Below are 18,801 nucleotides of genomic sequence, written 5' to 3' on the forward strand. Positions count from 1 at the left end.
AAACAATTCAAATACAATGGAATTTTTCAGACAGACAAACTTGCTTTGTTTGTTTGTTTTTTTAAAGACTGTAGATCACATTGACAAAAGTGGTTTCTTTTCAGCATTGTACAGTACTTAAGAACACAAACTGTTCTTATATGTCCCTTTGTGTACAGGTCTGTAATACAATATATATATATATATATATATATATATATATATATATATATATGGTATCTTGGCATTTCTTTGCCATGTTCCTTAAGAACTGTAAAACAATGAAATGTAAAAAATTGTCTTAACAGCTCCCATTTTTCTTCTGGACAAGGCTCATTGAGTACATTGTGTCAGCCACAACACCAGTTTAAAAGGCTTGGGTTGAATTCCTTTACTAGATTCTTTCTGAGCCCAGATAATATAATAAAATAGAACTCATACCAAATTAAACTAACTAAAAAAAACTACTACAGAACATAAAGAAGTAACTATGCCTTCTTTTCAATGGCTGAAAATCATCTTGCCACATACTGATGAAGATACTGTATTACAGCAACTCTTTATTCCATCCTTCACCAAGCAAATAAATAAATAAACCAATACCAAGCTGCTGTCTGGTTTTATTGTATAGTTGAAGCAAATAGTTGCAAAAAAGGACAATGAAATTGCCATGAAAGATTTGGAGACCGCATTTGCCTTCTCTCTACAACAGGGTGCTTAGGAACATTATGGTATCTTTCATTCATATTCAGTAGAAGAGTGGATAGGCAGATATCTGGGAAGTTGTGGTAATGGACAATCCTTAAACTGTACATAGGGTTTAATCAGGTGACAAGATTCTAAAATATTTACTACACACACTACTTATGTATTTATTTCCTATGCAGCCAAGGTTCGAATTATGGAGGAGTTTGGGGGAGGCTGAACCCCCAAAAGAGATGAGACCCCTCCCCCACAGGCTGGTCAGCACCCCTTTCCCCCACCCCCGTGCAACAGCCCAGAGCCTATATGCCACTGCACACAGTCCCCAGCATGCTTGGTGCCTTCCTAAGAAACCCAGGTGGCAGTGGGGGTGGCTCCCTCTGGCTGCCACCACCGCTGGCCCCAGGCCTGTGGTACTGAAGACCCCCCACAAGACTGGATGTGTAATTCAAACCCTGTCTACAACTACAATACAGAAGTCCTCTGTCATGAGCTAAGGGAAAAAGGGAACTATAAAGTAGGCCAGGGCTTCTAAAGCCCCCTCTGAACATTATAAGTACCGCACAATTAACTAGTTAATTGTGCAATTACCTTGGCTAGAGACAGAAATTCATAGATTCATAGACATTTAAAAATCTATTAGACATTCAACATAGACATTCAAAAAGCCTGAGCCTGAATTGAGGGGGGTGTGGCCAGGCCCTGGCAAAATGCTCTGATTAGGCATAGATTCTACCCACCCCCCCACCCTCCAACCAGCTAGGGAGCCAGCAGGGAGTTACACAGCATTTACTTACACAGCAAAGATTTACACAGGGAGTTACACAATGTTTATCAGCCCATCAATAAAACAAAAGCCTCTCTCATTAATTCAAGCTCTTCTTTTAGATCCCAAAACCCCAAAGCACACACTGTCCTGTCTGCCTTTGCCCTGTCTACCTTACACAGACACCTCTCAGCATTAGTTAGCATGCCACATGATGGCTATGGTCTGTGCTGTGGCAGAAGGGAGGGGGGAATTCCTGCTTGAGCAGGGAGTGGGAAATGGGACAGGAAGAAGCCAGGCAGATGCTTCTTTACCTGCCCGAGCTCTGCCTGAGCTCCAGTCAGGGAGCAGAGGGATGAGACCAGCTCTGCTGTAGAACAGAGAGCCTCATCCAGTTCTGCAAAGCATCTGGGATGCTGGGGGACTAAGTTAAGTGTGGAATAAATGTGGAGGAATCACCCCTGTGGTGATCCTCCCACCCTGAGGGTTTCCTGGGAGGCATGGTGAGGGACCCAGTTTCTGCAGCTCTGGGTCTCTGGGTCCCAGAAGCTGTGGGGTGCTGTCAGGACCCAGAGTCCACAGCTACTAGGGCTAAGAGTTCCCAGTAGTTGGGGGACTCACAGCCCCAGCTGGGCAAGGAAACCCCCTGTAGCTAGGAGCCCTGTCAGCTGATGGTGCTCTCAGCCTCAGGGGAGACCCTGTTACATGTGCAAATTAAAGTTCAATAGCAACCAGCTATAAAGTTAGTACACATTTTTTAAGTCTAACTGTATACCTGGTTGGAGCTGTTTATGGCGTGATAAGTATTTTACACATGTAGCTGGTCTCAGACAGACATTACACATAAACGGTGTAAATGATCAGAAAATGGTTTAAACCTGTAACAGAACAGATGTTCAGTCCACATCAAACCAGTTTGAAAATGACTGAAACTGGTTTGAGATAAACCTAGTTGAATGTAGTATTAGACTTAACTGATTTGGGTCAAACTGGTTCATTCAATGTCTGTCTGAAACCCCTTGCTGGTTTAAGTTAAACCAGACTCACCCATCATCCTGACATGCTCTCTGGGATGGGCAGGGCTCTCTGCTCCACAGCAGGGCAGGCCCCTCCTCCCTGGTTCCTCACTGGAGCTCCAGCAGAGACTGCAAGCGTCTGCCTGGCTCCCCCCTGCTATCCCACCCCGCTTCCCTCTCAGCAGGGATTCCACTGTCCCCTCTGCCTTACACAGAAAAGCAGCATTAGCTAGCAGACCATACACTGGCTATGGCACATGCTGCGGCAGATGAGACAAAGGCAGAATCAACAGGTAGCTGGTAATGTCCCTCTGTTGTTTTCTTATTGGGGTGATAAACACCGAGGGGTGATAAACAGTGTTATCAATTCCCTGCTGGGTTGGTCAGAAGGGGGGTAACCCTTCCCTAATTAGAGCATCCTGCCGGGGCCTTGCCATGCCCCCCTCAGCTCAGCATTGTGGAAGGGAAGGGAGGGCTACTCTAGTGCCACCCCCCTCCCCCAGCTTCTAGGCTGAGCCACTTCAGACATGTGTCTGCAGTTTTTCAGTCCAGAGGGGATATCTGTATGGGTACAAACTGGTTTAAATTAACCTGCAAAGATTGAATCAAATCAGGCTCAGGCTCTTTGAATGTCTGTCCCTAGCCAAAATGGCTGAAACCAGTTTAAGATAAACTTAGATGAATGTAGTAACAGATTTATGTGATTCAAGGTTAAATATGTTTATTGAACTTCTGACCCCTCCAGATTCAAGTTAACTCACAGTCCCCCAGCATCCCAGGATACTTTGCACCTCCCCTGCAAACAAGTCCTCCCTGTGCCCCACCCTCCAAAAGGGTGGGCAGGCTAGCTTTGACCCAAGCTGTGTACACCAGCCTAGCAAGGAGACATATTCTAATGTCCCCCCTCCCGCTTCCTCAGCTTCTGCCCTGAGCCACTGCAGGCATGTGACTGCGTTTCTGGAATCAAAAGTGAATGTCTGCTCATTTGTTTATTGGGTCTTTCTATGCAGTTTAAACTGACCTGCAAAGATTGAATCAAATCAGCCTCAGGCTTTTTGACTGTCTTTACTTATCCTGAAGGAACTAGGTCAGGGAGATTCCTTTTGTTCATCAGTTTCATTATCCTATTGCTGTTTGAGTGGATATTCTTATTACTCCCTCTCCACCACAGCAGGATTTTTGCACATCTCATAGGTAATTTTACCCTGTCCTCAGCTGAATCTGACTCTCATCTTGGCCTTAGAGCTGATTTTAAATCAACCAATATTCCATAGGTATTCTATGTGTTTCTTTCTCTCTTTTACAACAGATTTCCAAATTCTGTTCCTAAACAGAAATGTAAAAAAAATATGAAAAAAATCTTAGAACAGGATTGTATGTTTATTCCAAGAAAAACTAATATCCTTTGGAAAAGAAACATTTGAGGAAGAGCCATTTGTGTGTTTTTTTAATTAGCTTCATTTCCATGTTTTCAGAAGTGATGAGTAAGGCTATAGTTTTGTCATAGCAGTTGGAGAAACTGAATTTTAAGCAATTCATAAAAGCATGAGAATGGTTGTAAAGACAGTTAATATGGTTCATTATTGATTTAATTTATTTAATAAATATCTTCTCTCTCCCATGCTGCTTTTTGCATAATCAGGGGGAGACTACATTGGATCATGAAAGGTATAGCTCAGCCAGCAATGTTACCTGTCAAAGGGTACATTTGTTCAAGTTAAATAAAAGTACTATCTAACAACACGGACATAATACACATTATAAATACTTGGAAAACTGGCTAAGCATGATTACTGACACTGAAACAGAAGACAATAGCTTTGATTGGATGTAAGAAAATTAATCCTAAGGGTGTGTACTAGTAGAAAGGATGGTAGAATCTCAAAGTAGCCATGGATTATTGTCCTACACCTAGTTTCCAAGGAATCCTTTAGCAAATGAAGGGAAAAATCCCAAAAGTAAAAATCAGCCAAACTGTCCTATAGAAATTTCTCTTAATTTGAGCATCATCTTTCATCCAGCTGCTGTTCCCTTTCTTTCTGAGAAATGATGACACGACTTGGTGTTCAGATTAGGATTTTGATCAAGACATTTATCTATCATAACAACTAGTCTGTGTTTCCAATGGCTTGCCCCTCTCTCTGCATCAAGGCGGAAGAAAGAAACCAATGGCATATGGGTCCACATCTATAGCCACCCCATACTGTTCCTATTCATGTGTGTGATTCACTTAATATGGCAGTTACCTGTCAGTTCTTTGAGCATTTTTTTCAACTGGCAGTTCCAATTAAGCAAGTGCTACTGTGTTACAGGGCCTCTTTGGTGCTGTGAAAGAAGGAATCATGGAAATATATCCGAATATTTAGAAGACGATATACCACCATCTCCTGTTTCATGTTGTACTGGGGAAGAGGGGATTATTATGCACAGAGTCAGACAACCTGGAGCAGTAATAGATCTCTAATTTATTTCATGTATAATGGCATCTTTCACATCTCTCTTGAGGAAGCATTTTACTGCTAAGATAAAGAAAGATACTAAGCAGGATACATGTGGAGAAAGACTACTTTAACAAGGAAAGTCTCTACCACATATATTATTATCTCACCCTAATATTTTACTTCTCATTTCTCATTGGGATTGCTTGATTTTATATAGAATAGGCACTGAACTAGTAAAGCTAAAATACAATTTTGGTGACATATAAGACACAGACTCTTTCACTGACACAAAGGCAGTCAATTCCAAGAGTCTCAACATGTATACTTCCATGTTTCACCAGATCCTGTATTCTGTGCTACTGATGATTATTTTTTTGTTTGGAGATGGTTTTGATTTTTTAACTCATTTGTTGTTGTTCTTAATTCTTTTTTTTTTTACTATTTAAATTAGTTTTATCAAAAAAATTTAAAGATCAGAAAAGAAAAAGAAGGAAAGAAAAAAAAAGGAAAATGGTACTTCCTATCACATGTGTTTTTCTGATTTCTTGTCCAATTAGTAGTAAGCTTCATCCTACTTAGAGGATGAAGTAGTTAGAGTTGTACTTTCTTTGGTTGCACTTTAGAAGAAAAGTGCTGTTATTCACTATAGAAAAGTCCCTTCTTGCTACTATTGCCTGTGAAAGGACATAACAAAAAGGAAAAAAAAGAAAAATACTGAAGAGTTTTGCATTTTCCTCATATGATTATCATTCACCAGATCAGAAAGGGTATATCTAGCCCTTGTATTCCACCTTTTTAAGGCTGCCAATGATCCATCAGTTTACGGATATAAAGAAAATAGCCTAAAAATGCATGTCTATGAAGCCCATAGAAAGACTGATCTCTTCTTTAAAAACAAAACAAAACAAAGAAATACTGAACTGGTTTCAAGATCCATCATCATCAGACAGAGCAGGGGCAGCACCATCTGATGTCTAAGTGAGAGCTCTGGTCCACACCCTGCAATGTACCCTGTAGCTCTTTCTCCCTTTCCATTATAGCCAAGTTCTGCAACTGGGTGTCCTGGCCACTGCCTGCCTTTAAGGTTGCTCAGTATTCACTTCAAAGGCATGTAGGGCCATGCAGTCAAAAGCAGGCAGGACAGGGAGGGCTGCTGGTGTGGCCATAACAGAATTATAGGGGTGCTGGGGGAGGGGAGGAGAGGCAATGGGTAGGGATATAGGGAGTGGGGATGGCAGAGATCAGGTTGGGGGATGAACTGGCAGAGAGCAGCATGATGCAAAGTGTAGTCAGGAGTGCCAGGGTGTGGGCTGAATAGGGGATCCCAGGGTGAATGCATGATAAAAAGCTAGCTATGGCTGCAATCAAGAAGAGTTGCCAATCCAAGCATTTTTTTATTCATAGTCTGTGAACTTTTTATGAAAACCAAATTTTTTTTTTTTAAATATACTTGATGTTGCACATCTAAATTTGAACCTGGTTCTTCTAACTACCATCCAGGGCCTGGCACAAAAGAGTACTATTTATATTATGTAAAACAGGGGCAAGCAATTATTTTGGTCAGAGGGCTACTTACTGAGTTTCGGCAAGCCATCGAGGGCTGCATGAGAGGCATCCCAGGGCAGATTAATATTAATTCTCTAAATTTTTTAGGGGCCCTGTGGGTCAGATAGAATGGCCTGGGGGAGCCGCATCTGGCCCCCCCAGCTGCATTTTGCCCACCCCACTGTAAAACATTTATCAGTAAAAATATGTCAGTTAAAAATGTTTAGGTGTTGGTAAAAAGTTTGCAGTTAGTCAGTAAAAACAATGGGGTTGGCAATCCTGCTTCTCCCAGTCACAATCCAAAATATTGCTGCTTCTGTGTAAGAGATTAGGCCATGGTCTGATATTAGCAGTAGACTGACAGTGTTCCTTTTATGACTGGTTAATGTCTTCATGCTAGATTCCAAATAATTCTTTTAAGCAGACTGCATTCTCTCTTTATTTTAGTACTCTGAATAGCTCTCTTACTTATTGCATGAGCTGATCATTAACATTAGCAGCAAATAGGAGTAGGTCACTGAATACACTAATTTGGGGGAGGGTGGGGCAGACAAGGAGGGAAAGAAAACTTACAAACTTTTCCCAAAATTGTAAATGGAACATGAGGGCAGAGACTAAATCTCATATAGCATTGCATCTTTTCCAAAAAGACTGTCTAGGTCCATAGCATTATTACCTCTGGTTACAGAATATACAATAGGAGAATACCATGTGCAAGATGATGGAATATTTAAAAGAATACTCCCTATATCCACCCTTAGTAGCTGGATACAAAAGCTAGCAACTGAATTACCATATTTACTCAATTCTAAGATGAGGTTTCCCACACCACATTTAACATGGGACGAAAAAATTCCCTCATCTTAGAATCACATATGAGGATGGTGGAGGGGGGGATTTACAGGGGGTAGAGGTGGCAGAGAGACAAGCATAAGCAGGGTACAAGCTGCTTGATCTCCCCATATACCCCCATCACTGCCCACTCCCCTGCAGGATGGATAAATTAAAGACAACCCTCCAATAATTATATTCTATACCTGAAAAATTATAACAAATGTATAAAATTTTCTAGGTACAGCATCTAATTATTTGGGGGTTGTTTTGCATTCAGGGTCACCTTTGTTTACTGTATTTACTTGAATCTAAGAGTACAACAGCTGCATCTTTCCTGGCTAAACCAAATTATCAAAGACAATTATCAAACTGTAGTGTAAAATATGACTTTTAAATATGTTAAGACTCTATCACAGCAAATTTGATGGTATGTAGACATATTTTCCTAAAGTAACCCAGCTGCAGCAAAAAGACAGAAAACCATCAAAAAGACCAGTAAACTCATGGGAATGGGAAACCAGTACACTCAATAAATACATAGTAAAAACATGAAACATCATTATATACCTGTATATTGGGATGACAAGATATTTAATAGAGCATTCTCCAAGTCTCCTCCCATGGGTTTTAGATAAAAAACTACTGTGAGCTATGTGAAATAATGACTGTAGTTGATGGCAAACAGTACTCAAGAAGACTTCTTGTATTAATAATGTTATTAAACATGATATGGTAGACAGTCTCACTGTCCACTTGATGACCAACCTAAAAATGGAGGCTGCTGTGAAATCAAACTTACTATTTCAAAAAGTAAAGTAAAGAGAAACCTTAATGACATTTATTGCATAGATACTAGGGGTGTTTTATTATATAGTAGCCTCCTGTTAGATGGTAGAGACAGGAAGCAGTGCTAGAGCAGTGCAGAGCTCCAGACTGTGGGGACAAAAGCAGCTAATAAGGTAATGAAAATCCCTTGTGTCTCATTATGAAAGAAAGAGGTCAGGTGACTGGCTGGTGTAGAAATGGGGGAGGGAGCCTAGGAGCCCAGCTGCTGTCTTGTATTTGGCCCAAATCATAGAAAGGAAAGGCATTTCCTGAGAGAAGGCTATGGGCTGCTGATTCAGAACCACCAAGGAACTGGCACTGGATTGCCAGTCAAGAGTGGAAGGGTTTTGTTTGTGTTGTGCATGCACCCTGAGGGAAGGTCATTATTTCATTAATTACTTTGTTTGTGTTTGCTGCAAGACATTCGGTGGGTTTAATAGTGAGCAGGGAGGCACTATGAGTTCCTGCAGATTTGTTTTAAGTGACTTAGTGTGGAGACTACAGGCCAAGGAGAACTGAGTTTGGGTGGAGGTTGCAGACCCAAGAAGAGAGGGAAGAGAGCCCAACTGAGCCTACTGTGTATGAGGGAAGAGAGCTCAGTTGAGCCCTTCCAAGCATTCAGTGTTTTAAGGGTTGGTCCAAGCACAGAGGGTCCAATGATGAGCAAGGTGGTATAAGGCACCTAAAATGTAACTCCAGTAGTCTTAGGGCTGCCTCCCAAATTACTAACATCAAGGCACATCAGGCAAAGATAAAGCTGTGCGAAAGAGTACAAAACAGATTTGGGGTGGCTGCCAAAGGGCACCACTGCCACCTTTGGAGGTGGAGCTCATTACAACTAGTAAGGTAGATCCACTGGATCCTTTCTGAGGAACTGATAAGACAATGTCTGGAACTCCAGATAGAAAAGAATATCATCTCTCTGTTCGAGCGGAGCCTGCAAGTTATGGAATATAGGCATGTAACTCATTCTTCTACAGGATGATAAATGAGAACGTAAATAGAGTGAAACTATACCATAAAACCTATCCAAACATAACCTTCTCTGTAACCTTCCATCAACATTATTATTAGGAGGAAAATATTAGCAGCTAGGCATAATAGGACTGAAAGGGAAAGCTACCTTTAAGCAAGAATAGATTCTCCAGTTGAGTGGAAACAACTTAAAAATTAATCTGACAAAGATAATTCTAGGAATAAGATATCCAAATGATTGGAAGGGGAGTTCTGCATCTTGTAGTGAATTATTTACTGAACTTCTGAAAATGGACTTAAGGGGAATCTTGAATTGCAACTAGTGAACTGAATCAAGTTGCTAAGTGCTAGACTAAAGTAAGATTCAGTTAGGTTGCCTTAGAACATAATTTTGGACCAATTTTGAGATCCAGATTCTGTTGCTGGTAAGTAATGAGCCATTTGAGCTGCATGTGATGGTATTCAGTAGGTATGTCTACACTAGATACTAACTGTGTAATAGCCTAATAACACTGCCCAGTAGCATGCCAGGGAAAACCCATGCTAATATGCTACTGCTCAGTAGTATTAAGCTACTGCAAGTTAGCCTCTGTAAAAACTCATGTGCCTGCACTACTGTGCAGTTACTGTGCATTGATTTAGTACTTTGTTATGCAAGTACTAAACTTAATGTGCAGTAACTACAGCACATTAATGAACATGCAGATGCACCCAGTGTAACACAGGAACTTTTCAATAGAAAGAATTTGAAAGAAACAACTATGAACAGAATATAGGTTCAGGACTCAAGTTTCTGACATGAAAACTCAAATTCTGATCAGGTGAATCCATAGAAAAAGCACCAGAAATTGATTTTACAAATAGTAGTTCAGAAGTTTATGATAACCTAGTTGGCTTTGTGATTCAAACAGAATGTGCAGAACAAAAAGTTCCAGCTATTTGACCAGAAATAGAAACAGATGATGCAAAAATTTTCAAACACGACTTGATTTCTGCAGCCTTATACTTCTATTGTCCCTCCCCATAACAGTCAAAGCATTAGGGATGAATATTGGTCAGCTTGCAGCAAAGGGTAACAAACTCTTCTGGGTTTCAGGCAGAGCAAAGGGAACAACTCATAGCCAGGAATGCTGGAAGTGGATATGGAAGTTTGCCTGGAGAAGAAGGTTCTCTATCTCACATTGGCCAGTCAATGAGGAGGTGAGGAGTGCTGATTGGATTTAGGAACTGGCTGGATCTAGGAACCTTCCCCTTAAATTTTAGTGAGTTTTCCTTGGATCCAGAGGTCATCTTGTTACTACTATAGCATTGTCTCTTTTCCCTTTAGCTGAAGAATGTTAAGCTGGTATTGTGGGTATGACCAATCATCTGTTTTTTCACTATCAGGAAATATTTTTTCCTTTCAGGCCAAAATGGCAGAGAGCATTTTGCTTTTTTTGAATTATCAGGCAGGAACAAGTTATATTACAAGAAGTAATAAAAGGAATATATTCTTCATCCAGAGCTGTATGCCATGTCCAATGAGGGTAAGAGTCTAAAGAGCCAACCTTCAGAGACTTAATGCCTTTAAGGAAAAGGTTTTCCTTTTTTCTCCACCTGTAGTCTTCAAAAAATACTTTAGGATTTCTTGGCACCTTCCATGTCTTCTGTGGTGAGAGGGGAAAGGTGAGAGGATTAAAAAGAGAACAGTTGTTGTAGTTAGGATAAAAAAAAATTGGCCCCTAAATGCAGCATGCTCAATTAAGTGCCTTGCATGTGCATAGATAGCAGTTCTCCTTGTTTAAACTTAGAAAAGTTTTGGTCTGATTCTTAAATCCATCCTTGTGTCTGACCTTTCAATTATAGAAGAACATACAATTGAAGAACAGAGGAAAACAGTATGCTCCCAGTATGTTTTGGAATTTGTATGTAGGGAAAGGAAGGGTTATTTAGTCAGCATACTGGTAAAAGGAAATTAAACCTGAAAATTAGTAACCTAGATTCTCAAAAAATACTGTGATTGGGAGGGGAGTGAATGCTCACTATACTTGATCATGCACTGACTGACTGATGATGCCCAGAAGCTGACCATCTTGTAACACCATGGGAGACTTAGAAAATCTTGTACCCTCTAACAGGTTGACAAATAGAGTAACAACCTTCCAGCACTGTGCAGTGCAGAGACATACCAAAGCTGATCTATAGACTCCATTTTTATATGACATTGTAGCAAGTGTTTTGGCTAACATGTGAGAAAGCACTTAAGAAATTGCAAAACAGTGGGATGAAATAATTAATAAATGTGCCTCTTTACAATAGTCACAGTTTCTGTGATAACCTTAAAATTCCAAGCATCAATTGTTGAACCCTTCATGAAGCAACTACTTTTTCCAAGTTTGAACTGAGAGAAGTAGTCGTCCAAAAAGTTTCACGATGAATTCCATGGAAAATTTGATAGGATATTTTTTCTCACATTACTAATGTCTTACATAAATATACAAGATTAACTAATAAGATAGGGGAAAGGCAGAAAGAAAAAAAAATAAACTCTTGTCACTTGTTTTCAGCTCAGAAAGTCTGAGGAAGAAAAAGTGGCCAGTAGATTTAGAGACTTGTCAGTTTGCAGTTCTGATACCGAAATCCCCTTAGACTGAGCAGGGATTTATTTTGCATCTTGAAGCTTCAGATGAAAGGCAACAAGTAAGACTTTCACTGGGAAGAGGGTAAATTGTAAGAATTATCTTCAGGTCAAAAACATTTGGGATGTTAAAATCCCTGACTGAAATTGCTACACTGGTTAATTTAGGAACAACTAAATAATCTCAATGAAGTAAATGAGACTATTCATGTAATTAAGTATTTTACTGCACCCATCTCATACTATATTACACTGTCTTACCATTTATAATGATAAAGAGCCTGGGTGTGTCAGAATCACAGAAAAAAATAAAATAGCACTGTGCAGTATGTGGTCTCAAGCTTAGGGAAATCTATCCTGAACACAAGACCACAAGAACAGAAATGGACAAATCAGTAGAAGAGAGATGATAAGATTCTTGGTAATAAAATGAGAGAGATGTCAATAAGAAAGCAAGAACTCTTGCATAAATAGGTAGGTTCCAGAAAATTATTTGCACCAACAGATTTACTTAAGGAATTAATTACCAAACATTATTCCAGAAAACAGCTCTGACATTTGTTGTTGTTTTGAAAAACAAAACCTGAGCTAATTATCTGAAAAACACAAATTGCATTTTTTTGGAATCCCCAAATTTTGTTTTAGAGTTCTGAAATCTTATTCAGTAATGGATGTTATTATTTTTGTTTATTTTATTTTTAGAGATGCCATTATTAATATAAAATATAATTGCGAATTATTTGTATTAACACCAACACAAACCCAAAGCAGATTAAACATTACTGAAACAAATTTCTCAGATTTTATCAAATTTAAAGTCCAAAGTCAAAAACTTTTGTTTCAAAACACATTTAATTAAAAAAAAACCATACTTTTTTTGACAGTGGCATATTTTCTGATGCTTTCATTATGACAAAACTAGTGCTTTTCAATTAAAAAATGCTACTATTTTTTGACCAACTCTAGTTATTAAAAGCCAAGAGAGCAATTAGCTGAAAGATGTTGATGCAGCCTCTTCATGAGGCTTATCAAGCCAATAGGGTAAAAAAGGTTTGGAAGAGAGAACAAAAGGACTGACAACATCTAAAAGGTTATACACTTTCTCTGGGGAGATACAGTTCTCAGGGAACTACTCGAGTCTGAAAAAGCTAGGCTATCTAAAGCTGCTTCAAAGTGTTGGAGGATTTGAACAAAACAGATGTGTTTTGACTTTTTTATTGTTTTAAAACCTTTTTGGTTCTAAGTTATATTTGATTCCAACTGTTACTATCAAATAAGAGTTTTCTTTGAGAGGGCTGTTTGGTCCCTTCATTTACTGCTGGTCACCAAAGAATACTTGTCAAGGTAAGCCCACTTCAACCATAACATACTGCAGCTCAGGACCTGGTTTAAGAGAAAGACAAATGCATGATTTCAACTCAAGAAGGGACAAGTATGGGATCTCAGACCTGATTGGGTTCAATCAAGAGAGACAGAGAAAGGGCAGATAAAGGTGGCCCCACAACCTTGAGAGGTTACCTAGGCTTAAATGTTAGCAAACAGAACAATTAATGTACCTTAAAGATAGCTGGTCCCTTTACTAAATTTGCAGAGAATTACTAACATCCAGCAAGCTGCCGATAAATATCCAGAGACTTTAACCTTCAGTATAGATTTCCTGAAAAAGCTGCCTAGTTATATCATTTAAGAATGAATTGTATGAGAGACCATGCCAATTGTGGACTACAAAACTCTCATACCACAGTTTACCACTCAAGAGGAAATCTAATCCGACAAGTAACAAAACATTATTGATAGGGTGAGGAACAAGAGTCCATCTGGAAAAAACACTTAAACCAAGTAGCATATGTTTTTTACTGTATGAAGAGTGAAATTGGTTATTCTCCACATTCCCTGTTGTGTGGGTAATCTTCATTCAATTTTCAGATAATTTACCAGACTTTGCAGGGATAAACAAGGCAACAACTGTTTTATCTACACTAGTTGAAAGAATGCACACAAAAGCACATATAGGATTTCTAAGGAAAACATGAAATCAGGAGTAGGTAATTAGAAAACTCGGAACAAGGTTATGTACCCAGGAGGCAGAATCCTGGCAAGAAATCTCCCTGGATATAACTAGTTAGAGAAATGCTAGTCAATGAGAAGGCCACTTGTTCAGTAGAAAAAGCTATATATAAAATTCGAAAATATTTTACTGGAATCTTTCAGTTCTTCTTAATCATCCCTCAATTCAAAATTAAGCAAGAATACTGATCACCTCCTCCCCCCAAATAAAAAACAAGCACAGTTTTGAGAAGATAGTGTTATTTGAATCAAATAAAATATCAGCTGTATCAAATGAAGACTTAGATAGCCAGATACAGTCAGAAACCCATTATAGTTGCCACCAGAAAACAGAGTTGGCAGGTGATTTTCAAACTCAAAGAGATGAAGTAATTTCAGTGTCAAGGACACCAAGTAATCAGTGATGAGCTGTCAGACAGAAAGGGGCAAGAAAGAGACAAAGTTCTTCACTTATTCAGATTCAATAGCCACAGTGACTGAGATCACTGTGACCAAGCTATCACTAATTGCTATTCAAGAGAAGAGCACTGTCTGCTATGGCCCCCCATCAGAGATAATAGATACAGAACCTTCAAATTATATGGTTTTCAGACATCCCAATAAGACATCTAACACAAATTATATGGACTCTAGAACTAGGAGTTAAAGCTAATAGTTGCACAATAAAATTATTATTATTATTTTGTCATTCTATAAAAACATACTGGTTTATTATAATTTTAAATGTACAAAATGACTTATTTTTAAGGGAATGAATGATATAGGGCAGTGAAAAAATGTCATATTTTCCATATCCACAATTATGTATCTGGAGATACGAGATGTTTACAGCAACATTAAAGTGGAGGGGAGGGTTAATTGTTGTATTTAAATGCCAGTTAAAACATGGTGTATTGTTCTAACTGATCATTTGGAGAAGTTTCTTACTGTATTTTTTATGCAGCAGATCTGTGGGACACTTTCTCTCAGATAGACAGGAAACAAGAGCTAGAGATGATGACATGAAGAGCTGGTTAAGTACTTCAACATCAGTGAGGATTATTTTCCTCCTTTATGCAAGCTGTTGAACAATCTAAGAAATAACAAAGCCAAGGGGTGAGATAGGGTTTTTCTGGGAGAGAAGAACAAGATAGAGTTAAAAAACATGAAAAGTAGGGAAAGCAGGATCCTGCTCTGATAAGTTAAGAATACTCGGTAAGCTACTATGAAGTTGCTATCAATGGCATTAGAAAGAAAAAGGGTTTTATTCAGCTTTCAAAATGAGTAATTTGGGACTTGTATGAAGCTGCATCTGTATGTTTGCATACACACAAAAGTTATTTGTTGTGATTATGACAGAGATAATTCAGACAAAAAGGTCTGCTAGATAGCTGGTAAATCTGGTTTTTGGTCTTGTGAATAAACTATGTGGGACAGTTATTGAAGTCTGGATTCCACGTATGCTACAAGCTATACTATTCTTTGTTGTGAAAAAGAGGACAGGTAAAGACTGAAAAATTCCTAGGATTTATCTTTGTCACTTTTTAATTATCCACTTCCCAAGCCACTCAAACCCTATATTGCTTTTTCCCATTTTCTTTCCTATTAGTTAAAGCTGTGTCATCCAACCAGAGAAAAGAATATATATCACATGCCCTGAGCGACCCCCTTTGGATAGTGAGTTTCAAACGTAGCATGTTAAATAGATATGTATTGCAAAAATGCATGAAAGCTCTTCAGGTTGGCAAGCAATATAAAGCCTATTCGAGTATTTATGAATTTAAAAAAATAAAATCAAATCATGATCTGTTCATGGAACAGTTTACAAACAAAAAAGGACTAAGTCTAACAAATAATGATTCACAGTGAGAAGTCTAATGAGGTGTAATTACCTGTGTTTTACCATGAAAGATATACTAAACTCTACACACTGCTTCAAACATGCACATACCTTATTGTGAAACACACAACAATTATTATAAAATACTGGGACTCAGGCATTCATTACAGCTGGGTTGCTATGAAACCAAATCTTTTTTTTTTTTTACAAAGGGAATCTAGATGGAACCTAGTAATTTGGTACCATATAGGCCCTGACTTTGATGACTGAAATGCATGTGGTTCACATAAATTCTATATATTACACAAAGCATCACCTACACTGTACTGTATACTATAATGAAAACACACATTCCATAATGTATGCTGTATTGTGTCACTATAATATGTCAGATACAATATATGCCCTACAATGTAAACAGGAGAATATTACTTTTGTAAATCCACTGTTTTATTTCTTTGTAATTTACATTGTGCTGTCTTTACTACTGTCAAGAAATTATCACGTAGATATATTTCCCTGTGTAAATGACTATGTTAGGAATGCTAGGACATATATCTATTGTTAAAACAAAACAGATTTACTGTTTTAAGAAACAAGTATCCTTTCTTACACTTGCCTACATCTTTGATTTGTACTGACATGTGAGTGAGCAAGTTAGCAGATGCTGAAATTTTACCTCTAGTTCTGAAGACTGATGTAAACTTGGATATAAACAGATATTTTACACAAAACCCTACCTGTAAACAATCCTCTAGTCAGTGCAGTATATTTTTATACTATTTTATGACAAAGATAATACTTTCAAGTACATCAGGATTTTATAGTGCCAGTCCAGAAACAAACACGTGAAAAAAGTTCAGCAATAATACTTTACTATGTGGTGTTTCTGTTTGGTAATAAACATTCTTCCCAGTTCAGTGACTGAGATAAAGTGACTGAATAGCATAATAAAAAAAAGTTTCTGAAAAAATAATAATGTGTCTGTAGATTCAGAAAATGCATCTTTCCAATACGATATAGTAGGACATATTTTCAGAGTGGTGAGTAAGAGTTCAGCCACATAGCTTATAGTAAAATTAATGGGAGACGATTGCCTAAAGCATTGTGCATTACACTAAAGAAAGTCCTTGTTGTGGCAAAGTGAGGGGTTTTGGTCCTATACATAAAATATTTTGCATGAAAAGTTCCCCCTCCCAATATATTGTTTGTGCACATATACTAAACTATAACATATAGTGTGTGCACAACTATCTCTATAAAAGGACGCCCTCAGAAATAAAGCTATAAATAGTTTATATAATCCACTAAGGTCTCTTGTGCCTTCAGGAAATACTAATGTAAGTGCTTGGTGGTTTAAAACAGCCTTTTAAAGAAGGCACATAAGTGAAGCTATTCTTTACAAAATGGAACAAGTATTTCATTGTGTCATCTATATGATTTCTGTAGCTGTTGCTGAATTACTTATGAAGCATCAGCAGCATCCACAATTACTACCTTTCTATCTGTCAAAGAACAGACACAACCTCTACAAAAGAAACTGATAGTATCAAAGGAAGAGACAGAACTTTGATATGAAGTCCAGCATAAGAAGGGTATAGAGACAGGGAGAAAAAAGATTGTGGAGGCCCACCTGTGCACCAAAAATCAAATTATAAAAACCTTGTTACTGATGAGATTTTTGTTCTCAGTACAAAAAGATGCTATATAAATAGTTGCTGAAGATTAACAGTTTTAGGGAAATCCAGGCAATCATATGGATAAAGCCATCTATTTAAACATTTTTATTCATAAACTGATTTAAAAATGATTAACAAGGTGGTAGAAGTCTGCAAATGAAGTTACAGGAAGTGATATTACTGGTTTCTCTAATGGACTGTAATTTTTTGTAATCACAGCAGGAGTCAAAGTTACAAGGTATAAGGTGCTTTTCTGTGAGCATATGGGGTTAATTCCAGTCCTTGCAGCAAAAGGGTAACATACAATGGGATTTTCTGACAATGGGAGTTATGAGGTGCACGTAAGAGAAGAGTGGAAGGGCAGCATCGCCACATCCGCCCATTTCCCAGAACTGTTATTGGAGCTGTTGAGATTAACAGAGAGAGAACACAATACTGAAGAAAATGGGAAATAGCATGATTAAAGATCAAGAGAGCACTATGTATTAGATTGCATTATGATTTCATAATTGCAGCTTTGAGGCCCTTGACCCTAGCAAGCCCAGCTAAGCATAGTTTCAAATGCATCCCAGACTGGCATTTTAAATTAGATGTTGTACTTCAGGGCATTTACCTGGTAAAAAATTTTAAACAAATTATTCCACTGCTTTCCTCCTGAGAATACAAACTACCCTGAGTAAGCTAATATTTCTTACACTTAAAGGCCTAATTTGAGCAGTTAGGGATAAACCTTGCTGTAGGCAGTAAAGTGATTAACTTAACTTTAATACCAAACTAAATCATATAAAAACAGTACAACTGTCATTTTCTATGTAAAGGAAACACATAGAAAGAGGAAAAGACATTTCACAGGACTTGCAAATGTCTTTCAGTTTGTAAATAAAAAGCAAGTGTCACCTGGCATACTGACTGCTTGGTGACAAAATCAGCATGCTGGAGTTAGAAGAGCAGTGTTATACTTTGTAAAGAATTGTGAAAACCCTAATAATTCATTATTCTTCTGTATACCACAAAGTGAAATATGAGAATATGAAAGTAAGAAAAAAATTTGTGACTTTTGACAATTATTAGTGAGAAAAAAAAGATAACAATTGCCAAAAAAATCACAAAAGTTGACATGTTACCTGGCTATGACAAAGAGCACACAACTGACACCCAAGTAAGCCAGCAGAATATACATCCAGATATCAGGGGAGAGAGGATTCAGGAAGGAGAAGACGCCCGGGTTTGTACCATTGGGCTTGCGGTACAAAATACTTATTCCAAGAGTCATAAAGGGCTTGGAGAAGTCGATGACCTTCTCTCGAACATACGTAATGGCCAGAGGAGCAACTGCAAGGTCAACTTTCTGTTGAGAGAAATAAGAGAGAAGAGAAAAAAACATAAGTCCGAAGCAGCAGGCAGAAACTGGCAATCAAATTAAACAAAACACAGACTTTACATTTGAGAAGGCCTGTCCCTGCACCAATTAAGCTGGTATTTAAAGCTCTACTAGTAAGGAAGGTGATTTATTCTGGTTCTCTTTTGTTCGGTGTT

At 38.3% G+C, this 18,801-nt stretch overlaps 1 protein-coding gene across 1 annotated transcript in view; it reads right to left on the reverse strand.

The window, feature by feature from the left end:
• Positions 1 to 18,801, reverse strand: part of GRIK2 (glutamate ionotropic receptor kainate type subunit 2) — an 805,806-nt gene that overhangs the window by 244,126 nt on the left and 542,879 nt on the right. The window contains exon 11 of the mRNA XM_019520163.1: positions 18,390 to 18,613. Coding sequence (XP_019375708.1) covers positions 18,390 to 18,613 — 224 coding nt within the window. The remainder of the gene's footprint in view (positions 1 to 18,389; positions 18,614 to 18,801) is intronic.

The sequence above is a fragment of the Gavialis gangeticus genome, unplaced genomic scaffold (genome assembly GCF_001723915.1).
Source record: "Gavialis gangeticus isolate Ggan-Ray unplaced genomic scaffold, GavGan_comp1, whole genome shotgun sequence".
Classification (NCBI taxonomy): domain Eukaryota; kingdom Metazoa; phylum Chordata; order Crocodylia; family Gavialidae; genus Gavialis; species Gavialis gangeticus.